This window comes from Elaeis guineensis, chromosome 8, assembly GCF_000442705.2.
Source record: "Elaeis guineensis isolate ETL-2024a chromosome 8, EG11, whole genome shotgun sequence".
Taxonomy (NCBI): domain Eukaryota; kingdom Viridiplantae; phylum Streptophyta; class Magnoliopsida; order Arecales; family Arecaceae; genus Elaeis; species Elaeis guineensis.
In genome coordinates this window covers 2,476,001-2,500,995 of record NC_026000.2, presented here as the reverse complement: position 1 = coordinate 2,500,995, position 24,995 = coordinate 2,476,001, and the positions used below count along the sequence as shown (strand labels likewise).

Sequence of the window (24,995 nt, the reverse complement as noted above, 5' to 3'; positions counted from 1 at the left end):
CCGACTGGAGACCCTTGAGGGGAAATCCATTCTCCGAACTTGGAACGTCGACAACTTGAAGCTGTATTACCAATGAACTTTGTAATTCGATAGTCGGAATACAAATTCAGTTTGAAAGTTCGGAGTTTTAACTCTTCGACTAATGATCGGTGCTCATCAAGGTCAAGCCCTGACATGCCAATGTGGACTTAGTGTCCTCCTGGAACCAACGATCTTATCGGAGATGCATCGAACCCTTACAAGGACCGATGCACCCTTACGGACGGGAGTTGACACTCCTTCGACGATCGACGATACATCGGACCCTTACAAGGACCGATGCACCCTTACGGACGGGAGTTGACACTCCTTCGACGATCGACGATACATCGGACCCTTACAAGGACCGATGCACCCTTACGGACGGGAGTTGACACTACTTCGATGATCGACGATACATCGGACCCTTACAAGGACCGATGCACCCTTACGGACGGGAGTTGACACTCCTTCGACGATCGACGATACATCGGACCCTTACAAGGACCGATGCACCCTTATGGACGGGAGTTGACACTCCTTCGACGATCGACGATACATCGGACCCTTACAAGGACCGATGCACCCTTATGGGCGGGAGTTAACGCTCCTTCTACGGTCGAACTTTCGGGCCAAACCATCGGCCGACAAGCCGATCGGGCCCCTACCAAAGAGAGGCGAAAAGCCTATGCGACTGACGTCGCGACTTCCGACCAGGCTACGGCCGGTCGAGGGATATTCGGCTTACCACCGTCTATCGCGCAACGCGACCTTAGTCGCATCCACGACTTGCCGACCGAGCCACGGCCGGTCGGACGATATTCGGCTTACCACCGTATATCGAAAGACACAGAGTGAATACCCGACGCAAGAGCATCGGGATCCCGACACTGCGCCGGACGACATTCAACTGAACGCGTCAGTGGAAGCCCGACTACCGAACCTTTGCCAGGTTCGGTCGGCTCCCGACTCAACAAGACGCGTCCGACTGATGAGCTCGACTATCAGAAGCCGATCCAAAGTCGGGACTTACCCCATCTTGGTAGCGGCACGAGTTGCCGAACGTCCTACCGACTTATGTGAGTTAGCGACTTACACAAGTTAGTGACTCACTAAGGCATTCAATCATACATTTGAAAGAAACAAACAAGGGGAAAACGGAAGAAGTTTTCATTTAAAGTTTTCATTCAAAGTGTACAAAGTCGGATCGAAGCCCGATTACATGTATTTCAAAAAAAAAAAAAAACAGAAAAAGCAAAGGAAAATCGGTAAGGCCCGATCACCCATCTGAGTCGATCTCCTCGACCGACGGGAGATCGGGGATGACTGGTGTGTCGGCCACGAGCGGAGCCGGGTCGACGGCTGAAGCTGGTCCTTCGGTCGGCGGATGACTGGCGGTCGGCGCCGCTTCCTCCGGGACGGCTTCCTCCGCAGCGACGACGCCTCCCGACGGCTGGTCGGCCATCTCCTCGGTGGCTTCCTCCTCGGCCCCCGGTGGAACGATGCTGCTAAGGTCAAGCTCCGGATACAAGGCCCGGACTGCCTCCCGACCGTCCTCGTACCCCACCCGGTACGAGGCGAAACCCGACTCGAGCATCTCCTCCCGATACTGGTCGGAGGCCCGGAAGTCTTCAACCGCCCGGTCGGCCGACTCCCTCGCCGACCTTGCCTCTTCCTCCGCCCGACCGAGTGACTCCTTCGCCGACTCTGCCTCCGCCTTTGCTATGTCGGCGTCGGCCTGGGCGATCGAAAGCTCCTCCTCAGCCTTAGCGAGCTTCTCCAGGCTCACCCGGAGCTGCTCGCGCTCGCCTTGGAGTTCAGCGGCAACGCCATCCCGTTCGTACCGAAGACGACGCACGGCCCGACCCTTATGTCTGGCCTCCTTCTTGGCCGACTTAAGCTCGGACCCAAGCCGGGAGACCTCGTCTACTAACTTGGCCTCCCGGTCAGCCGATTGCTGAAGATGGTCGACCAACATCGCCTTCTCGGCTTCGGCCGCCGCCGACCTCTCCTTATAAGCGGCCCGGACATTACCGAACCTCCGGTACCCGACCTCGAGCTCTGACATTGTATAGATCAGCTGCCGATTGCAAATGCTTCGTCAAGATCACATAATGAGAAAATTTCTAAGGAAAAGGGAGGTGATACAAAATTTACCTCGACCATGGTCGGGTAGAATCTGGACAGCATCTCGGTCACTTGTCGAGACCACAGCGACTCTACGTCGGCCGGAAGAAGGATCTCCTGGCACAACCTCCTCGCCAGGTTGTGGTCGGCCAACGCCGACGCCCCTTCGGGGAACTGTGCGCTGGGTGGAACAGAGCGGCTCCCCGACCTTGTCTCGTCCGCGGGGTCCATCGGGGCTTTCCCTCGATCGACCGCCCCGACCGACGGAATCGGCAGCGAGGGGATGCTCGAAGTAGAACCAGCACCCCCCGCTGCAGCCACAGACGCCGCCGGATGATGTTCGATTTCCCAAACTACATCCGGCTCCACCACCTCCGGTGATGCCGCCGACGTTCCTTCGGCCGCTTCACCCACCGGCCTCTCCTCCGAACGCACCGCCGGAGCCGCGAGCGCGATGACGGGCTCGGATTGATCGGTCACCGACGCTTCGACGATCGGTGCCGCTGGAGCAGGCTTCTTCGGCGGGCGCGAAGGTCCGACCCCCGATGCTGGCCTCTTCCTTGTCGCGAATTGCCGAATCTCCGCGTCTGTCGGCCGTATTCTTGGAGGTGTCCCTGCGATACCGACAAAGATGTTAACTAAAGAACCGGACTAAGGGCCGGATGAAAAGGAGACCGGAAGATCGGACGATACCTAGTCAGGGGACCAAGCTTAAGCCGGCATCATAGAGAGCTTGTTCGGTAACAAGCTCCCTCTGCTTCGGGACCGACATATCTTTCAGTCGGTGGAAGTCCTCCCGGTCGTCCGCTTCCACCCGGCTGTTGTCATTGGCTTCGGTTCGGGGCACGCCCCAGTGAGAAGGAAAGCCTCAAGAAGATGGAGAAGAAACAAAGAAGAATTGGTTCTTCCACCCATGAATGGATGATGGAAGACCGGTGATGAAGGAATGGCCCTTCCGGGGGTTGAAGAGCCACCACCCTCGGGCTTTAGGGTGGGGTCGGAGCACAAAGAAGGCCCGGAAGAGAGAAATGCGAGGGTTGGTCGGCAAGAGCTGACACAACAACGCAAAACTGATTATGAGACGGACAGAGTTCGGCGCTAGTTGCGCCGGACAGAGTCCGTAATAATTCAGAAGATTCTGGACGAACTCCGGAATCGGGAGCCGAAGACCCGCGCGAAGGTCCTCGACATACAACGCCAGCTGACCAGGCGGAGGGCTGTTAACCCGACCGCCGGCCCCTGGGGTGGACAGTTGAAACTGCTCCGGGATGCGATACTGCTCCCGAAGCCGATCAACATTCGGCCCCGAAAGCGAGGAAACCTCATCTTCCGGAGTCGACCGGGAGTCGTCAGTCGGGTTCCCCGACCGAGCTCCCTGAGTCGGATTCCTGGCCATTGTACCGGAACCGAATAAGAAAGAAACAGAGAAGAAGAAGAAGATGAGGAGGACGAAGAGGAGACCACGAACCGGAGGAGCTCTTCTGGAAGCAAGAAAGCTCTGCCCGCGACGACTGAGAAATCGCCCGGACAGAGTTTCGGCAGCAAAATGGCAATGGTGGGGTCTTGGGTCCGAGAGGTCCTATATATATAGGCCCGTCCGACGGCCAAGATGACTCCGCGCCGACCGAAGCTCCATGGATGTGCGACACGTGGCGGCCTCCGGGTGGCTGAGGATTCGGCGCGCCCCGTCCCGAGACGGCCGCACCGCCCATATTAAATGCGGGGGGCGCCGGCCAACCACCTTCGACACGCGGCACGCGCGGACGCGATTCCGCATTTATGCGCCCGCGTCGATTCGCGTTCCCGATGGGATGCCTGACAGCGCCCCACGCTCCCACGATCGGCGCCGGATATCCATCGCCTGACACCATATCGTCCGGCGCCCGATCTCTGACACCGACATAACGTCTGACGACGACAAGATGCGACGTCTGACACCTGACGCCGACGTGACATCTGACACCGACTAGACGCCCAAATTGCTCGGCATTTATGAGGTGCCTGACATCGGATCAACCGGCGGTACGGTCGGATCTGTGCATGCGACAAATCCACTCCTAGTCGCCCAGGATTGCTGCCCGAATAAAAGCATCGGCCAGCTCACCATCCGACTCAGGAGTGGAGGGGGGCAACTGTTGGGGGATACCCACCGATCGATCGACCGATGGCCGAGGAACCGACCGACCGACTTACGGTCGAAGGAACCGACCGACTGCCGGAAGGACCGACCGACCGACCAACGGTCGAGCGGACCGACCGACCGACCGACGGTCGGACCGACCGACTGACGGCCGGAGCGACCGACTGACGGACGCCATCACCGGCTAATTATCGGCTCACAACCGACTGAGGATATGTCGGGTGCACCTTTCCCGACCGACTGAACCGGGAGGTCTGATGGCCGACTTACGTAAAACTCGCCGACCAACGGAGGAGCCCGACGCCACTCAGCTGGCCACCGACTTAGGGTCGGTCGACTCCTCCAATCACCGTACAGCCGTCAGACCTTGTCAGTTCTGACAGCAACATGCGGCACGGCCATCTGGAGGCACTGTCCCGCTGAGGGCATTGTCAACCCTGGTGATTTGACAGCCCCACGGCGACGTGACGTTTTCACGGCGACTCTGACAGTCTACAGTGAGTTGACAGTTCCTCACTTGTCTGCGCCATTAATGACGGCGCCATACCGTGCTCCACTATATAAACCGGGGAAGGCAACAGTGCAAGGGATCTCTCCACTTCTCGACTTCGAAACTACAGGCTTGCTCCTCCCTCTCCCTATCTCTCTCGATCGAGCTCTCTGTCTTCATTTCACTGTTGCCCAGTCACCTCTCTGACTTGACCGTCGGAGGGTCCCCGTCGGAGCCGCCTCCGATCAGTGTGAACTTCTCATTTTTGCAGGTGCATGCTCCCCGACGATCGGACGACGAGGCGATTGGCCGCAACAAAATGCTTATTTTCTTCTTCGTGCTTTGCCTTCTACGTGGCAGTAAATAAGACTAAAATAGCTATAGTATAAGCTATTGATATTTGTAGGATAGTCGAGCTTGTGCTCCATTCCATGACTCGGGGCACGCAATTAAGCATGGAGCGTAGGTGACACGCCACAAGAAAGGTAGAATCTAGATCACAATAATGTGTCTTTGATGTACGTCAACCCGAGCTATACATCACATATTCGAGTCCACCACACGTGCTACATCAATACTTGGGCCATGCCTGGTTGCTTCTTGACCACTCCAACGTCCCACAAATTAACCAAGGGGAAGATCAAGTGGCTAACATATAGCCTTGTAGGCATGGGTGCAACACACCATGATCGTTTAAAATTCCACCACCGGATACCTTGCATTTTCGCTCGTTGGCCCGGCCCGGCCCGGCCCAACCCAGCCCTCGTGCGTCCAAACTTAGTGGTTATAAAGCCCTAGGCCAACCCGCTCCTTTTGTTCGCGCTGTCGCTCTCTCGTCGCCTACTCTTCTCACGGGGACTCCTCCCAAGCTCCTCTTCTCGTTCCCATGGCGGTAAGTCTTTCCCCTCTCTCTCGGTGGAGGTCATCGTTTGTTATGAGAAATATCTCTCCCGATTCTAATACCTAACAAACCCTAACCCTAACCGAGCGTATCTCATCTCCAAGAGCATAAATACTTCTATAGAACACCTAGATTTCCCCCATTGGCTGAAAAAAAATGAAAAAATGTCTTTGGGCTTACATATCAAACCCTAGAACCCTTAGACGATGTGATGCCGCCCTGTCTCGCTACAAGGGCTGCAACCAACTCGATGCCTAAAGGTTCCCTTTCCTTAGCTCAAAGAAAGCAGTGCATATAAGCATTGCGTATTTCGAACCCAACCGTTCTTGATTGTGATGTGCAAAGAAATGGTGGATTTTTGTTGAAATGTTGGCGTTTGATATCAGATCTATTTTGCATGCATTTTTTTTATCGCAATATTTGGTGCCATATGATAAGTGTTTGTGCTGTTAGTTTAGAGCGTGAAATTTTTATAATATGATTTGTTAGATTCAGAATTATGTTTCTTCTTGCATGAGAATGATCATTGTTTTGCAGTACTTGCTTGTTTAGTCGCCTGCACGGAGGGTGCAGATAATGTGATACTGGCCTTCATCATGTTAGAAAATGAAACCCTTGGCAAAAAGAATGCCAAGCTTGGTTGTTGATTATTGATTATTTGGTGTTTAATTGAACACTGAGCGCTGCATATTGTGTCATCCATAGACAGCCCATTTCCTTGTTTTAGTTATCACAGTTTGATTGCAAGCAGCGGCTTTGGTATTGTTAGATGGTAATGACCTGGATGAATACTCCAAAAGCATGTCGATGATATTTTCACATAGGGCATGGATCTTGTCAATTTGCAACATTAAACAATGGGTGAAAGTTAACTTGTCTAGTTTCCAATGTAGGCTAGAGCATGGCCTCAGTTTTTTTTGGGTATCAAGTATGGCTTAGGATTGGGAAAAGGCTAGATGATTGTGATTGTCTAAGTACGGGATCTAAGATCTGATCATCATGGGCCTTTTAGAGGACAGTTAGCCATCCATTTATGCAATTTGATTTTAATTTAAACTACATGGGAGGTTTTTTCTTTGTAATGCCTTTTGGTGTTCTAGAGACATTTTCAGTTTTTGCTGTAGAATTTGCTGAAGGATGGTGCTTCTTTTTGTTGCCCCTAGAAGGTTAGGTTGATAGAGCTTCCATCAGTTATGGATAAAAGGAACCAAAGAATGTCTTCAAAGAAACACACAATGTATAAAATATTCTTTTTTCCAAGGTTAAGGGAGTGGAAGTACAACAAGTGAGAATCTTTCCTTATGGATGTTTTTGACATGTCGAGAAATTGGAGTGCCACTGCCAAAGAGCTGTTTAAAAGGCTTTTTGAGGTGTGTCTGGCATCATGCCTCAAGTGAATAGCTGTTTAGTAATGCCTTTAAGGTTAATGGGAGAGGCTATTTGGAGTAAGGTATGTGCTTCACACAAAAAGGTTCATGAGCCATGTATGTTTTGTTTATATTTATACCTTCCATGGAAGATATGCATAAAAATATCAATTTTTCTTTCAAGGCATGATACCGTGTGGGCGTGTACCTAGGATTTACAAGTGCAAATTTTAACCTTTATGCTCAGCATGCTATTAATTTCCCCTTTCCATCACTTATTTCAACACACTATTTGCTTAACAAACAGGATTTTGTGAAGCATATGCCATGACTCATGAAACTTATGTCTCACCCTATCATCAGTCAAACCACCTCGCCTTACATATGTACCTTCTAAAAAGAAGCTCATGAGCAGATCTGTTAATTCTTAAATGCTGAATCTAAACTCAAAGAAAGAATTCTGTAGATGGTCTTAGTTGTGCAGGTGATATATTATCATCAAGATTTCAACTTTATGGCTTTTTCTCTAGGTCTTTAAGGTGGTAGAATAGCATCAATAATCTATTATGGACAAGTGATGCTCTTGGATTTTACTTCTGCACTCTTGCCACTTTCCACAGTAACCATACACTATTTACCATGCCAATCTCATCCATATATTAGACATTTTATGCCTACATTCTTTTTCCCCTCCTCAAGGTGTCCTAAGATTATGCTTGCTACGTGCAATATACCATTTTCATGCCATTATTTTTTATTTACTATCCTTTTTTTGGATAATATCAAAATCAATGCCTGAAAGCAATCTTAATTGTGGTTTTACTATGTGACTGAGATATTGATATCTTGGTATATGCATTAGCCAAGATCTTGGAATATCTTGGTTCTTTTCAAGATTTCTTTGCCTTCCATCTCAACCAAGATAAACAGAGATCTTGGGGTTGCTTCTGCACCAAGATGACCAAACAGGTGAACAGGCAAACTTATCTCTATAGAAATCACCAATTTTGTGCACCTTATTAGTTGTTACCCTCAAATGCCACAGCTAAAAGATTAATAAAGTCAAAAGGTCAAAGGATGATTGACTTTGCATGTGACTGAAATGAATGCAAGTGATATTCTGATTTGATGAATAAGTGGTTAACATATATGCAAAAATATAGTTCAAATTCTTTTTGTGTAATGATCTATTAGGCATTTTGTAACTGCATTCCGAGAATTCACACCTTTGTAACTATGTTCTTTCTAGGTGTAGTGTTCAAGAAAGTGAGAAAAGCAAAGAAATAACATATGATATTTTAGAAGTCCATACAAAAGCAAAGAAATTGCATATGATAGTAAAAGGCCATTCATTAGTTCTCACTTATGCTTGGGATGGGTTTGCGGAGTTCAAAGCTTCAAATTGCCACATGAAATGATTAAAATGTTTTTAATGCACAACCATTGCTGGTCCCAAATTCAACCAGTTTTTTGGTGTTGCATTCGCATGCATCAAGCTACATGCAGATGCATGCGATTCTTAGATTTGTATCATCAAACCATGTTGAGATTAGATAAAAGGTTATCATGGTATTCCTCTTTTGACAATCACAGATAATTGGTGTTTAGTAGTAATATAGAATTTAGCAATTATTCTGAGAGTTGTATCTTTGGTCCAGGTTAGTTTAAGACAATTTGATTTTATGAAACTGAAGCATGAGGATACAAAAATGCATATGATTCTATTATTTTAACATATGATGGTTAAGATTAGATTATAAAAATTATGATATTTCTTTGTGTTGGTGTACTTTGAGGCTTTACATATACATTCCCCATTTAAATGTGATGGATACCTATTGTGACTTAATCTCTTAAGATGTGCTCAAGAGTCATTAAATGACTGCAATTATGAACTAAAAGCATAAAAAGTGCGGATGAGGGCAAAATTATGTGAAGGTGATTATTAAGATAAACATGTATCTTTATGGTTGAATATATATTGTAGCTATGACAAGAAAAATTTTATATATCTTGAATTCCAGATATAATCAATAGTTTGACTTTTTTTTTTCCCTTTTTTCTCTTTTTTCTTTTTTTAAAAAAGGTTATGGTGTTGATTGTTATGAACCTTAGAGGCAAAAACAAGGGTGTTAAGTTAGATGTTATGTCCTAAGCAATGTTATCAAAATTAGCACCTAGGTGAATTTGCCAAGAGAGGCCAGATCACCTAGGTAATGGCTGTGTAGGCATTAGCTCAAAGTTATAGTACTTTTTTTTTTTAAAAAAAAGGAAAATCCACTTTCTTTTCTTCATTTCACACTTTTGCAACTGAAGGAAATTTATTTTGTGTGCTTCAAAAATTAAAACAATATAAGTTATGTTATCATTTCCCTCATCCCATCCACCCTCGCTTGACCTAGAGATATGGTTAACTGCCCACCCATTTGCCAATGCATCAACAGAGGTCCTTTATTAGTTTGTTTGACCACCAACAGCCCTTTGGCGGCCCATTGGCAACTATTCAACTGCCCAAAGGCTCTCAAAGGTTTTTCCCTTAAATGCTTCCTATTTTCTCATGTTTCCTTTTATTCCTCTTCATCCCCTTCTTTGTTAAAAGATTCTTCTCTGTTTTTCTTTCCCTATTCTTCATCACATCCCTTCTCATCTCATTTGAAAGGTCCTTTTTTATTACTTCTACCATGTTTCTTCTCCTTATCTTTTTCCCCCATATTTGCCTTCTTTCCTATCTTCTTTCCTTTTCCTTTTACTTTTTGTGCATATTCTTTATTTTGGTCCCAAATTCCCTATTACAATCCCCAAGAGGAGATTACAGAATTTTAATAACCTTATGAGTTTGTTTCCTTTTTTCTTCTCCCAAACATGTCATATTTTCACTCTTAAGGTTAAAATTTTAGCAATTTGCTTTTGCTAGCACTTACTATTGCTATATTTCACTTGGTGGATTGATATGTGATGAGATCATACTGTGGCCTTCACTAATTTTATTCCTATTTTGCTATAGTACTTTAGTTATTTATTTATATGTAGAATTGAAAAGCATCATTTCATTTCAAATTCTCTGTAACTAGCAAATTTAAATGTTTAAATATGATTTTTTTTTTTTTAAATTATGAGTTCATGGTCTATGGAAAATCCAACCCCATGGAATTGAAGGGAATTGAGGCAAAATATTTCTATTCAATAAAATTTAGGATCTTTCTTTAATGATACTTATTAGAATTAGTAACTTTATCTTTAGTAGCTGGAATATTTAATCTTGATCATCACACCTGCTTGGAATCTTTTGCTATCAAACCTGCTTCCTAATGCTGCTACTTCTTTCTCCTTATTAAATTCAGAACCTATTTGTCAGTGTTTGCCATTGAGTCCTTGTAGCACATACTTTTAGGGCCTGTTTGGTTTGGTGTAAGTGGGCTAAATGGGACTGCTTTGTAGAAGTGGCCTCAGCCACTTTTGGGCTGAAGTCACTTTGGCCATTTTTTCCTTTAACTAGCCATTTTTGGAACCTGCTTCAACTCCAAGTCAGGCATACCAAACACCTGAAATGGTTTCCTGCTGGGCCCAACTGAGTTTGGCTGCCCAGTCATGGGCAACCAAACAGGCCCTTAACCAAGATCAATAAAGGGTTTATTAGTTTTGCCCTGCTTCTGCATTTGCTGTATAATCATGCTTCTACTAATAGACTGTACATGTGGAGACGAGGCCATTTCCAAGACTAGATAAGAATTATGATTTAATTGATTTAAGTGAAATGGGGGCTCTCCTTTCATCTCGCTCTTTATCCTTGTAGATCTACTTTTCAGAAATGCATCACTTATTCCTCAATTTGTTTCATGTTTATACTTTCTCTAATGTTTCGAGTACAAATGGTCTTGGTGCTTATCACATGCTTGCATTACAATTTTTGCCTAGCATTGTGATTTATGCAACATTGCAGGCAAATTGATCATAATACTGCAAGATTTATCTCAGATGAGTTTGCACTCTCCTTACAGGAGAGGTCCCAAGCTCGACTACTGATGCTGTCTGGAGACCTTAATAATAGTATGCATTTTTCTTTTCTTTTTTTTTTTTTTTTCTTGTGGGAGGTGGGGGGAGGGTGTGTGGAGAGGGGAGGGGGGTTAAAGTTAATAGCTTGTATTTAGCAAAAATATTGTTTACTTTTGCTGTGTGAAAAGCGTTGTCTTTAATGGTTAGATGCCCTTTTTCTGTTGTAAAATGTCTTGTTGCATTATCAAGTTTCGACAGCCTTGTTTCCCTATTGATGTTGCAGACAGTTCCAGTTAACCCAAAACCATTCTTGAACAATTTGACTGGGAAGCCTGTGATTGTGAAATTGAAGTGGGGGATGGAATACAAAGGTAATTTTTTTGTGTTTTATATGTGCAAGAGATCATCATTATATGATGTCAAGTTTTGTCTTTAAGAACATGCTTATATATCTAAATTTCTCTGTGGACCTTTTTCAGGTTATCTTGTCTCAGTAGATTCCTATATGAACTTGCAGGTATCACTTTCCATAAAGTCTCTCTGTCAGGGATTTTGCCTTCTCACTGTGTGCTATTGTTACGTAGTCCTTTTGACCAACTAGGTTAATTTAACAGTAACATCCTTCTCTGCAGCTAGCCAACACTGAAGAATACATTGATGGGCAATTCTCAGGAAATCTTGGGGAGATACTGATAAGGTAATGAATTGTTTCTCAATGTTATTTGCTCTATATTTATACATTCAGATGGTTGACATCTCTAGCAATTAAAAATTTATATCAACTAGTCCAAATATTATTCTTAAATTCTTCATTTGTCCAGGACTATGAGTACTCAATTTAAAAGAAACAGATACCTTTAGATTCTTCTGGATGCATGTATTAAGAAAAAGGGAAGAAAATTAAAAAAGAAAACACAACTTCATGGGGATTGCTACAGTGCTTTCTATTTTTTAATTGAAAAAAAAAAGGCTCGTCCCATCCTTTGGCTATAAGTCGGTACAGATAGAAAGCTACCTTAATCTGTTTCCAACCGGTTATCTTTTTTTTTTAAATTATTTTTTAGTTTGGATGGTGCTAATCCTTGCGTATATCCTGATGTGGCCTAAATCCACCCTCCCTCTCTGGCTCCCCCCCCCTCTCTCTCTTTCTCGTGCTTGCACGTGTTCAACCTCCCTCCTCCCAAGTGATTGCTCACACCTCCACTCTCTCTGTCTCTCGGCTTCCTCCCCCAGCAACCATTCATCGCCTACTCCCTCCCTCAATGGTGACCGCACACCACTTGCTCCTGCCTCTCTGTCTGCTTCCTCCCTCGATAACCGCTTATTGCTCAGTCCCAGCTCTCTCTCACTGCTTCCTCCAGCCCCCATCTCTTGGACAACCACTTACCATCCGCTCGACCCCTCTCCATTCCTCCCTTGATGACCACCGACTGCCCGCTCTCCCAACCTTCTAGATAGGCATGGGCATTGGGTCGGGCTGCCTATTACATGGTATGGTCTGGCACGAATTAGCACGGCCCACTTGCTACAGTAACAGGCCGTGCTAGGCACGGCACATATTAGGGGGCCCGCAGCCCAGGCCCGGCACAGCCCATAAGGGCTTGGGCTAGTGTGACCCGTGGGTCAAGCACGGCCCAACCCACGTGCCAACCCGGCCCCCTTAAGTAGTCATCTATAAATAGCCCCCTCTTTCATTCTCACCGCATCAATTCGTCATTTTCTATCATACTCACTTCAAGTCTCTCTACTATTGTTTCTTCTATTTAATTGCTAAAGTTCTATTTAATTGCTAAAGTTCTCAACAATCTGCTATTTTTTTTTAAAATTTTAGTTACATTTTTTATATTAGTCATGACATCTTCTAATGATGGTAATACTTCTAAATTCATGTCATGTTTAGAAGATGAAGTCAGTTCTAATGAAATTAAAATTCTGCAAAAGGATGTGTCAATGCAGAATTTTAAGCGAGTAAGGCCATACAATTATGAAGAAGATTTTCTTTAGGATGAGATTTTAGAAAATTCTGCTCAAAAAAAGCGTGCTCCTACTAGAAGAAGAGGAATTTCAGTCAAACGAAACTGACCTCCTAATTGTGATCCTCATGTGAAACAAAATTCTCATCATGTTTCTAAATCATTGGATCTTTTTAATAATTCTAAAAAATAAAGTTCTTTTCATGCTTTTAATTTTGAAAAGATTCATCATTCATTGGTTTTTTTTCATTTTTTTTTATTTTTTTTAATTTTAACATGCATTAATATTATGAATATTAATGGATTGAAGATGCAAATTTCTCATTTTATATCTCCTATTTTTCATATACTTTTATTACGTAATATTTTTTATTTTATAGTTTAAAAATTAAAAAAAAAAAAGCCCGTTAGGCCCATCAAGCATGCGGGCCTAACGGCCCAAGGCACAGCCCGCCACCCCTGGGCCTAGAGCTGGGCCAGGCCAAGGGTTTTGTTTAAATGGGTTTGTGCCAGGCACAGCCCGTTTACTATATGGGCCGTGTCTAGCATGGCTCATTAAATCTTCGGCCCGGTGGGCTTGGGCCATGCTGTGCCAAGCATGATCTATTGCCCATCTCCACCTCTTGATGAAAGGTTGGCTGGCATCATGGGAGAGCAGTGGCCCTTGACCATTCAGCCGTTGAGGGGTGGACTTGGTTAGGGAAATTAAAATCATGTGATGACCAATTATGACCCTTGAAAGTCGCAAGAATTATAATACTTATCAGACTTGGCTTTTAACCAAATTGCGGTATCTACTGCTAGTAGGTGGACTTCTAATGCGATGAGTGAAATCAGGACTGTTCATAATAGTGAGCAGAATTTTGAAAGATTGTCATGCAAAAATTTTAGGAAGCATCATCGCAAATCCTCAACTTCATTTGTTATCAAATCTGCAAGGTGCTGAAAATAAAATTCAAGGTATATAGAGGCTTAATTTGATGTGTGAACTCTTTTATCCTTATTTATCGTATGATTATATAACTCAGCTAGAGAGTGATTGTCGTAATTTGGGGATGATCGTGTTTGGCTCCAATTGATTTACTGCACGCCAGATGCAACAATGTGCTGTACCTCCGTGGTGTACCGGAGGATGAAGAAATTGAAGATGCTGAATGACAATTACATCCAGGAGCCATTTTTCTTTCTGCTGATACCCGGATGTCTGAAAGCAGGATTAGCAGATGCGGATGTAGTTTTAACTCTGCACACAATGGATCATCACTTTTATCGGGGTGTATTAAAAGAAAAATGGTAAAATCAAAAACATGCTCGATTGCTGCTTTAATTGTGTATTGATAATTTTTTTTATGTTGGCATGCTTATGTAAAATGCATGTTACTGCGTTCCTTTCCGCTGCTTCGATCAACAGGTCCTGGTTTGAACCATCTCAAAATTGCAGCACCTGCTTCATGGTATTAACTTGACATGCAGTAAATCTTCACTTTATCAGGGAAATAAAAACACTTGAAAGATGATATGCTTGATCGATACTCTTTTATGTTTCAAAATTCTCTTATGATGACATTTTGCATTCTGTTCTTTTTTCTTCCACTACAGGTGTGCGAGGTCCTAGTTGGCTGTCACCTATCAGCTTCTTTTCTAGCGCTTACCGGAGCCTGAGGCTGTACATTTGGGCTCTGGCATTTTGATGGCCGGGGAAACAACCTCCCCATTTTTTCGGCACCACAACCATTCCCCGTCCCCGCCAGTCTTTTTCCAAATCTCGCTCCAATATTCTCTTTCACGTGCCCTCACCGCGCCTCCGCAATATATGTGTGAATGTCTATTTATGTAGATAAAATTAATGAGTGAAAATTTAAATGGATTCGCCGATGGATATGAACTAATGTAAATATCTAAACTGGGTATCGTTTTACGTTGTCCGATCCAATCCATCATAGATGGGTCAGGTTTGTTCTGTTTTTTAAAATTTTTTTTGGCCTGAACCTGGTTCGTCTCAGTACGAGACCAACCTCACGCACTGCTACATCTTAAAGTTCAACATCACCACCATTTCTTTATTACAATGGTCTTAGTAAAATTGTGTGAATTACACATAATTACCAAAGGCCGAGGTAAGACTTCCGCATTCCAACCGTTGGGGTCCTATCAAGAAACTACATAGAGAGTGCACTCTTATTCCTCTCAAATGAAGTATCCTACTAAAAAATATAGAGGACATATTATATTACACAGCAAAATCCGAGGATCGGAAAATCATAATTAAAGACAACGTGTACTTCCCAAGGTGTGACATAGGGACTCCCAGTTTAAAATCCCCGTGTAAGTTCGGCGGTTGTACTAGAGTAACTTTTCACGGGACGCTCACCACACATCACGCAAGTACCTCCCTTCCATCTGCAGATTCTTCACCATGCTCTCAGCCTTAGAGCTATCCAGAGACCCCTGAAATCCAATTCCAAGGCACTGCTTTAGAGAAGGATATCATTTCCAGAGAATTGTTACTTCAATGAATAACCAGAGGGTGGCAAGCACTGTTCCACCCAGAAATTGAAATATTCTGGTCAGCCTAACTATGACCGGCAGAGCATATGAACTCCAGGTGGTTTGGGTAGTCTGGCGAAACAATGGTATCAGGTTCGCTAACATCCCAAGAACCAGCCCAGTTGGTTCAGAGATGAGAGCAACCGGCTTCAGCAATTCAGTTTCAAAGACTACCATCAATCTTTCATGCTAATTGAGAGTACAATGAAACCAAAGTGTTTTGAACCAATGCAATATCTCCCCCCACCGCCCCAACACCCCCCCCCCCCCCCACCCCAACACCAACCCCTACCTTTTTTTTTTTTTTTTACCAGGTTTTGAACCAGTGCAATATATATATATATATATATATATATATATATATATATAATATTTTACCTGCTCTTGAACTATGGTATGAAGAACTCGGTGGACATCTCTAGCCATGCCTTTAGCATCACCACAAACATATATATGACCACCCTTGGAGATGATGTCCCAGATGACCACAGCCTGAAAAACGAGGAAAAGAGATTGACATCAAAATAAGTCACAAAAAGTTCAATGTTCTTTTGGGGGATCAAGCATCATAAAGAATCATCAATAGCGGTAGACTTATCATTCAACCTTCTCAGCCATCTTGTGCTGCACATATTCTTTGGCTGGACCTTCACGAGAGAAAGCAACAATTAGCTCAGACAGCGCCCCTGTGTTTACAAAATTGCTCAGCTCATCCTCGTAAATGAAGTCCTGCATGACACTACTCAAATTAAACCAGCTGAAATTTACGAGTTGTTCAAAAGGCAACACAGGTGATATCGGTAATACCAATTGTACATTGCATAAAAGTTAGATTTATTACAACTTACCATTTTACGGTTCCTGGAACCAAAGAAGAGAATGGCAGGGCCAAGTTCAGCTCCAGACTCTTTGAGCGCCAACCTTTCCTGGAGATACCAAAGTGGAGGTAGCTGACACTGTAAGGCCATTATGAGACCCAAGACTATCTATGAAAGCATCAGTTATGGAACAAACCTGCAAGAAGCCCCTAAAGGGTGCCAGTCCTGTGCCGGGTCCAATCATGATAATTGGCACAGAGTTATCTGCAGGCAATTTAAAATTTGATTGTCTGACAAAAATAGGAGCCCAGCTACATTCTTGGCTCTCCTCCGATGGGACTGAATTCTGTAAAAATGCAAAGTGCTAGTTTAGGCTAAAAGCCATCTCATCCTCTGATAATGGATCTGCAAGAGTAACTGTTTCATTTTCTAAATGAAATTGATTACACCTGGTCTAATCTTTTCATACAGAGAAAGGAGACAGAGAGAGGAAGGACGATAATAGAAAAAAGACAATCAAAAGCAATTAGAATCAATTATGGCATGAGAATCATATCACACAAGCCCAAAACGACAGATAAACTTAATACAGGGAACAGAATACAGTTAAAATAATAAGATGTGGACACAATTCACCAAACCTCATGCACTCCAAGCTTTTATGACAATTCTAAGCTGCTGTTCAGTTCTCGTCTGAAGCAGTTGCATGTCATATTTTCAATTAGCACAGAAGAAAAGGTTTTAATTTTGATAACTTTCAGGGAGACAATGTTTTTTTTAAACTTTCAACTACATCTTAATCAAAAGTGGTAAATTGGACCGGCAAGAAAAGTGCGGCACAGCAAGAAATAACCAGAACCATCCAACCCTTGTCCCAACTATTTGGACTTGGCTTTATGATTCCTCAATCACCAGCAATTCTTGCTTAGAGCTAGATCTGATGTCCTTTCCAGATCCTTTCCCCCAACTAAGTGTCTCACAAGAGCAGAAGGAGAGGAAAAACAGCAATACACAGTTAAAATTGTTCTTCTTACTGTTTCCCTTTTCCTCTCAAATGGAGGGTATATATTCTCTATTTTTGTCAAGAGTGTGGTGAAGGTGTTATTCAAGAATCATGAATCACTAAATTCAATATGACCACAGATCTCCTGTGAAAATGAGTCAAATCATGGCTTGTTTTTCAAAAGCCATCACAAGCAGCAGAGGCCAGCAATTAGTTGAGCTACCAGCCAAAGGCTGGGAGAACAAAGAAGCTACATGCTCGATGAAATTTAGAATTATGTAATTAAAGATGGAGAGCACTATCACAGGTTAAGGAATGCTAGAAGCTAAGGATACACCCAAAATATCCATAACTAGATGTCAAGTCGGCAAATATATTGCAAGCTCCAGCTACATCAGGAGTCCAATTTTGACCTTTCTATTCATCAAAAACTTTTAGGGGTACCTAAGTTAATTTCAAAATCTGAAAACATGTATAATCATATTTTAAATAATTAGATACCTTCATCCAGGTTGAACAAACTTTCAAAATCTGAAAACATGTATAATGTATAACCATATTTTAAATAATTAGATACCTTCATCCAGGTTGAACAAACTCCTTTATGTATCCTTCCTGTTGGTGTTGGTCCGTGCACTAATGCACATGTGACATGAATTCTAGAAGGTACCTTCCTGCATAGGATAATGACTAAGTTAGCAATAACAGGAGCAAAACAATACAATAAATGGAACAACAATCATGATATAGTGCTCACCTTGGAGAAGATGATATAGAATAATATCGAGGCTGCAAGCGAGGAGCTATAGCTGCAAAGAAAACACCTAGAGGAGGCTTGGCTGAAGAAAATTCAGCCATAACTTCAAGAAGGCTCCTCTGACTTGCAACTATCCATTGAGAATATTCATCCTGAAACCAAAAGTTACATGTCAACCAAATTTAGACAATAACAGCAGAAGCATTCAATTTCCTGTGAAATAATGCAAACCTTTCCTGCAGGTGAAGCTAGATATCTTAATCGTTCAGCTTCAGTTGGATTAGAAGCATGAGCGGCTAGAGCAACTAAAGCAGCCTGAAAATGCATTGTACACACACAATTAAAGAATCAATTGAAGACTTCAGAAGTAGAAAGGTTAAGAATGTAAATTATATGCAATAAAAAGACCTTCTTTGGTGAATTTAGAAGGTCAGCATATCGAGCAAGTGCAGTTCTCAAAGTGCAAGGAGTTGGGAAAGGAGGTGGCAGAGAGCTGCTACTTAATGGTGTGCCATCTTCTTTGTTTGCATGTAGGGAGAAGAATGTATCTGGTGAATAACCTAATAGTCTTTCAGCCTCCTCCACAGTCTCAACACAATTCTCTGAATAAACACCAACATGGTCTCCAGTCTCATACCTGACATTTCAAATATGAGATATTTTCCAAGGTGAGCAACTACTTATGATGATAACTTCTGCATACTGTAATAGTTTCCGCAGCATTCAAATAAAGTTCGGGTTCCAGAGTATTATATTGTAACAAGAAGCTTTAAATTGACAGGACTCGAGATTATCCTAGTAAAAAGAATGAATATTTTACTTTGCAGGAAAGTGTCAGGAGATATTATGTTTTAAAAAAGAATAAAATGATCATTACAATTTTTCATCAAGAATAGAATAACAAAATATTAGAAAGTAATTAATCGACAGACTCCAATAAGATGACATGACTAAATTTAATATTTGAAATTCAGAAAATAAAATTGTAGACTATGCGATTATGCATCAAATATTTCTGGTTCAACATAATATCATTAACTGACATCAAACAAAAGATAACATGCAGAAACATTTTAATTGTTTAGACAGCAAGAAACTCATATATAAGAACATATAAAGCATACAGAGGAATTGATGACAAACATGGAGCACCATGAAGCAATTCTAGAAAGAAAAATGAACTGAGCACCCATTCCTTATACTGATGTATGGCTAAAATTTGATGATGCGATGCACATCAAGATAATAATTTTGTGATAAAGAAAAGTTGTACCATAGGAAGCAGACCAAAAGGGGTAGAAATTGCTTCTGATACATGTGTGAAGCAAATAAGAGGAAACTTACGCAAGCCCAGTTCCCAAAATGTCAAACTCAAGATGAATGCAGGAACGATCAGAAGCTGGTGTATGTAGCTCCCGCCTCACAGCCACATTAGACCTTCAAAGTTGAAAATTAACACATGTTAGGTTCTAAATTACAGATGCAGCAGGTCCTGCATGGTAGAAAATATTGGCATAAACATTGACATTTCTCTAATACCTGCAAGGATGTTGAAGATCATGAACAGCATGACCATTGGCCAGACTCGAGTTCCTCTCCATATGTGATGCATTTAAGCCGTCCAGGAACACAACCCGGTATTCAGGTATGGCAGCAGTGTAATGGGTAGATGCACCCGGTGCATCATCTTCATCTCGAAGCAATTGATCCAACTCTGGCCACACCAGCTCCTTCCTGAAGGCAATCATAGAGTAGATTTAGTCAAGAATATAATTTATAATTATATTAGGAGGCAAGGTTTGTTTTGTGTAGGTAGCATGAAGCTCCTCGCTTTTTAAACACTTGCTAATATAATGTCATTCATACCATGAAGTAAAGTCATCCTCAATACACTGATCATCATCTCCAAGGCCCACTGGAATTAGGCGCTTCCCACCTGCAGTAACAAACAAAATTAATTTCAGTAACAAGTGAAAAAAAAAGGGAACAAGACACACAGAGAAACACCTTATGTAAATTGCAGTGTGCATCACCCAGCTATCAGATGACCTACAGAAGCTTCCCTAACTCCCAAGTTACAGAGGTACTCAAACAGTTTTTACCGCATATGGTAAAATTTCAAAAAATGAAGTTGACTGCTCCAACCAATAGAAGCATCAATGTGTAGTCAACTTGTTTTATTTTCGTTCTTCCACCAAAAATGAAAAGCAACCAGTCAAAAGAATGACAAACTGCTAATAAGCAAACAGAAATAGACAAGCGACTGATTAATAAATTTTTCTTGCAAACTCCTAATTGGATTTATAAGAGTCTAGAAACTACATGTTATAGCAAGGATATTTTATACAATGGAACCCCAGAAAATTTAGCTGAGAAATTTTTTTGTGTACTCATTTTATTTAAAGTTATTTTTATTAAAAGTAATTATCAGAGTTTTGGACTAGAGGTTAGTTATAGGTAGTTATTCTAATGTTTCTTATGTATGGGTGTTCACTAAGAGGTAGTTAGCTTTGTAAACTATATATGTTTATTTGTATGACCATGAATGTAAAGAGCATTCAGATTAAGAGCATCCTTCTTTTGAAGAACAAGGAGGATCGATCCCCCTCAAAGAGAATTTTAGAAGGTTTGGCTCTCCTCAAAGTGAACCTTTTCCATTTCTTTTCCTATCTGAATAAGGTATGCATCAATTGGTGTATCAGAGAAAACAACTATGCAGCATGGTTTTTTACTGGAGATCTGTGATGATTTAAGTGATATAAAACACCTTGTTAAGAAAGCGGTTGAAGCAGATTGGCAAGTTATGGAATTCTTGGAGAACATGCTGGAGGAACAGGACCAATTTGATGAAGGCTTGAGAAATATCAAGAAGATGATTCAAGAAGCCATCGAAATTGTTAGGAGGAGGAAGATGGACCATACCATTTTCAGGGATTGTCCAATCTATGTCATCACCATTTGTGGAGGGGCAAGATGGAGGCATCAAAGATTGAGATGCTGATCCAAATTACAGCAAGCATTACTCTCATGTGGCGAGAAAAGTCACATCAAATTGCTACAAAGATGAGGAAGTTGGATGGCCTCCCCCACCACTAAAGCACAAAAGGCCAATCGTGAGGACATGGTCGCTTAAAGGGTGGTGGAATGATATGTACTCATTTTACTAGGAGTTATTATATTAAAATTAGTAGTTATTTCAGTGTTTCTTATATATGGGTTGTTATTAAGAGGTACTTATTTCCGTAAATTATATATGTTTATAAGGAGAATTCTGATTAAGAGTGTTCTTCTTTTGGAGAACTAGAAGGATTGATCCCCTTTGAAGAGGATCTCGGGATGGATGGTTCCCTCGATGTGAACCTTTTCCATTTCTTTTTCTATTTCAACATTCTATCTGAATTAGAAGACATCAAAATCTCAGACGTGAAAAAAATGTTACAACATGCGCCTAAATTAACTTAAAAGTGATGGATAATTTTCATGTCAGACAGTGACATGCTTCGGTGACTTGATTCAGCTAGAGCCCCTGAAAGGGAACAGTTACAAATCTTCGAGTGAGAGCATATAATGTTTGTATTTTCTCAACTAGACTATTAAAGTAAAGATAATTTCAGATGCTTCTAGTCTAAAGGCTCATTAGTTCTATCGAAGTTCTTCTCCCCCAGACCTTGCTGATTACAATAGATGATATTCGCTGCACCACACAAATAGAATTATACATACTCCCAGTCTGTCCATAGGATTAATTAAAGCACTATAGAACATACACTAGATATCTGAAAACAAGATTGGCTGGATCAAGTGCTCATATGATTGAAGCCCCCAAGCTGTGATAATGTCTAAACCCCAAATTTTTCTCACAACATGTCAAGACCCCTTAAAAATCATGAATCATATAAATGTAAAAGACTGCCCATAATTCATGCAACAAGTTTCATTTGACTTCATTTTTATCATAGAAGAACGTCCATAAAGAATAGATTTATTACTTGAATCAAAATTTTCAACTTCAAAATGAATAATTAATACAGAAATGTAAGTCAGATTCTATGATTCTTGAGAACATATCATGGACTAGAAGTAGGTAGATATAAAAATATCGAGAATGTTTATATTGGAAATAAGATTTGTTTATCTGGGTAGTAAGAACTAGATCTCTGCATCTCAGGGTCAGTTTGAGAATGAAACGTGATTAGATTCTAGTATAAAAAAAACTTGTATCGGCATCATGTTTTATTTAAATGAAAGATTTGTCAGAATTGTTGGGGCCACAACCTCTTGCAGATAATTTTTCTTGAACACCCTTTCTGGGTTGAGATAAATGGAGAGAGTAGAAGAGAAATGAGGAGAGTGATTGAGTCTCTCCCATTTGGTAAGAAAATAAGGGAACACAAAAAAGTTATTTCTCACCAAAATCACAATTTTTCTCTCCAAAAGTGGAGGGATTAGAGAGAGAGAGAGAGAGAGAGAGACTAGAAGTCCAAAATAAGTTTTTCTATTCCTCTTTTGCCCCGAAAACAGGATGGTTCTAATAAATTTCTCTTCTTCTCTCTTGTGCATTCAAGCAAGAGGAGAGAGTTAATCTCTTTCTCTTCTATTCTCTTTTTTCATCCCTTTTCTTTTTTCCCCTCTTCTCTCCAGTGTATCAAAACAGAATTCATGTTCACTCTCTTGAGAGGTTTGGAAGGTTATTCCCAAGTTGGTCGTGTATTAGGTGTCACTTCATATTTGACAAAGAACATGGCATCATCAGAGCCATGTGTAACTGCCCAAGTCTATATTTAGGCTGAGCCAAGCACATACTTTCTCAAGCATAAATCAGTATATCTAAAAGGAGACTAGCCGATTGGTTTTTCCTGTGTCACAAGAAAGCACAGCAACCATAAAGAGATCTAGGTACCAGCTTTCTAAATGTAGTCAGACAAAAGCTTATTATATCAGTTTGTTTAAAATCGTATGAATAGGGCACAGACCAAAAAAAAAAAATCAATAAAACGCAAACTAAAGTAATTCATATCGATTGTCCTGATCAGAATATGATGAAAGAACAAAGCACATTATATAAGGCGTTACCTTGTTCGGCAAGGATCTCATCCACCACCTTTCCGACCTATATTTTCCCCACAAAAACACAAACACATTTAACGCAATGTGTATCAGCACAAGTGTGTTTCTCATCGAATGTACCAAGAAAAACAAATAAATAAATTATATTCCAACCTTGTTGAAATGCTCGTACTGTCTGTTCCCCAGACCAAACACAGCATATTGAAGATTCTGAAGCCAAACCCCTCTCTCTTTCCCCTAAAACCAAACAACCAGGCACTGCCCTCAGAACGCCATGGCAAAATACAACAAAGAGAAGATAAATTTAACTAAAGGCCATCATAATATTCTCTAACCTCCGTAAACCATTTATAGAACCTAGCAGCATTATCCGTTGGTTCACCATCTCCATAACTGTGATTTCCGAACCACGCTTGGTTAATAAATAAGCAACATGTGTAGGGGAAAGGAATAATAACATACAAACTACAGCTCACGTTGCCAAGAAGAACAACGCCAGAGTCTCTTTCTTCATCTTCTCCTCGTACTCATCATCATCAGCTGCGTAATCATCCTACCAATAATGGGGCAAACAAGAAAGGGCCACTGGTCAATATCAAACCACAAACAGTCGATCAAACGGCAAGGGAATTCTCGAATCATCGCAGAAAATTCCAATAAAGAAAAGGAAAAGGTCGTACCAGATCAACAACTTTGAAGACAGCCTTCTCATATCGAGCCCTCGCCTCCTCGGTCAGAGACTGGTCAACACAGGAATTTTAGGACTATCATTGGGAATAGGTTCAAGAAGTCGTTGCGGGATCGAAACCCTAACCTTGGCGAACCCTTCCGCGGTACCAGTCTGGGTACCAAAGAAGACGGTGACCTTCTTCCTCCCGTCATCGACCTCGTGCCCCGGCTCGTCCCTGACCGCCAGCGGCCGTGGCGGCTCGACCGCCGGGGTTTCCTTCTTGCCGCCGGATCTCCGCCAGAGCAGCAGGAGCGCGCAGCCGAGCAGCACAGCCACAGACGTAGTAAGCACAGCCAGCAGTTCCCGGTTGCCGGCAATCCCCCGGATCTCCGGCGCCACCCCCTCCCCGTCGTACTTCCCGGTCAGGATCGCCGACATCAGATCCAGCGCCGAGAACTTCATCTCCCCGGACCGCATCCGAAGATCCTCCAATCGATCGATCCCGATCCCCCGATCACCTCTCTCTCTCTCTCTCCCCCCCCCCCCCCCCCCCTCCCTCGTTCGCTCACGCTCTCGCTCTCGCTCTCTCTTCTTGATTCTCGGAGGGGAGAAGAGCAAAAGAGAAGAGAGCGGGCGAGGGGTTTGGTAGTGGAGAGTGTGAGAGGGAAGAGGGAAGAAAGGGGACTTGTGAAAGGGCGTGGACGTTGTGGGGGGTGACGGTGTTTGTATATTTATGGGTTTGGAAGCGGGCAGGGGCAGGGCCAGCGACACGTACCAACCGAGTGTGCATCAGACCACCACCTCCCCCTACGCGCCGGGGATCGAAGGGGGATCTGATCCGCGTCGAAAGGTTTTGAGTGTTTTTACCGGAATGCCCCGGGGGACAGCCAAACCGATCGGCCGGGTATCTGTCCGTGGAATCTGCGCGAGGATCCCTTGATGTTATGGTCACCCCGACACCCCTGATGTGGAGGTAGGGAGGAGCCCCTTTTGAAAATATGTGGACAGCGGATACTCTGCCGCCCTACCGCCACGAATTTTCTATGCTTAGACTGGACAGCAGCAGATCTTGACAGACCAAAGAAATTTAAGACAAATTTTATCTTGCCACATTTGAAAACAAG

The 24,995-nt window shown here is 42.9% G+C and overlaps 2 protein-coding genes across 10 annotated transcripts; one reads left to right on the top strand and one right to left on the bottom strand.

Annotated features, from left to right (window-relative positions):
- The first annotated feature begins 5,533 nt into the window (after positions 1 to 5,533).
- LOC105050794 (probable small nuclear ribonucleoprotein F) lies at positions 5,534 to 14,934 on the top strand. Of its 8 annotated transcripts, none has more exons than XR_012143189.1 (8): positions 5,534 to 5,667; positions 11,320 to 11,407; positions 11,516 to 11,553; positions 11,669 to 11,733; positions 13,814 to 13,969; positions 14,104 to 14,302; positions 14,421 to 14,463; positions 14,609 to 14,934. XR_012143189.1 is itself a non-coding variant. In XM_073261559.1 (7 exons), the coding sequence occupies exons 3-6, from the start codon at positions 11,395 to 11,397 to the stop codon at positions 13,953 to 13,955; spliced, it is 258 nt and encodes an 85-aa protein (XP_073117660.1). In that variant the 5' UTR covers positions 5,601 to 5,667; positions 11,042 to 11,090; positions 11,320 to 11,394; the 3' UTR covers positions 13,956 to 13,969; positions 14,104 to 14,336. The 8 variants fall into 8 exon arrangements, 5 of the variants coding, with proteins under 5 accessions (XP_073117656.1, XP_029122126.1, XP_073117657.1 ...); XR_012143191.1 differs by lacking the exon at positions 13,814 to 13,969 and adding an exon at positions 11,042 to 11,090 and having other exon boundaries at positions 5,601 to 5,667; XR_012143190.1 differs by lacking the exon at positions 14,421 to 14,463.
- Positions 14,935 to 15,042: 108 nt separating this feature from the next.
- Positions 15,043 to 24,566, bottom strand: LOC105050795 (NADPH--cytochrome P450 reductase). Of its 2 annotated transcripts, XM_073261554.1 has the most exons (18): positions 24,016 to 24,566; positions 23,882 to 23,941; positions 23,678 to 23,754; positions 23,537 to 23,594; positions 23,355 to 23,438; positions 23,208 to 23,244; positions 20,001 to 20,070; positions 19,674 to 19,868; positions 19,479 to 19,571; positions 18,543 to 18,771; positions 18,366 to 18,449; positions 18,135 to 18,286; positions 17,955 to 18,051; positions 16,571 to 16,720; positions 16,405 to 16,482; positions 16,163 to 16,285; positions 15,935 to 16,048; positions 15,043 to 15,457 (listed from the first exon to the last, which is right to left on the bottom strand). In XM_073261554.1, the coding sequence occupies exons 1-18, from the start codon at positions 24,346 to 24,348 to the stop codon at positions 15,377 to 15,379; spliced, it is 2,115 nt and encodes a 704-aa protein (XP_073117655.1). In that variant the 5' UTR covers positions 24,349 to 24,566; the 3' UTR covers positions 15,043 to 15,376. The 2 variants fall into 2 exon arrangements, 1 of the variants encoding a protein (XP_073117655.1); XR_012143188.1 differs by lacking the exon at positions 15,043 to 15,457 and having other exon boundaries at positions 15,929 to 16,048; positions 16,163 to 16,295; positions 24,016 to 24,427.
- Positions 24,567 to 24,995: the final 429 nt, after the last annotated feature.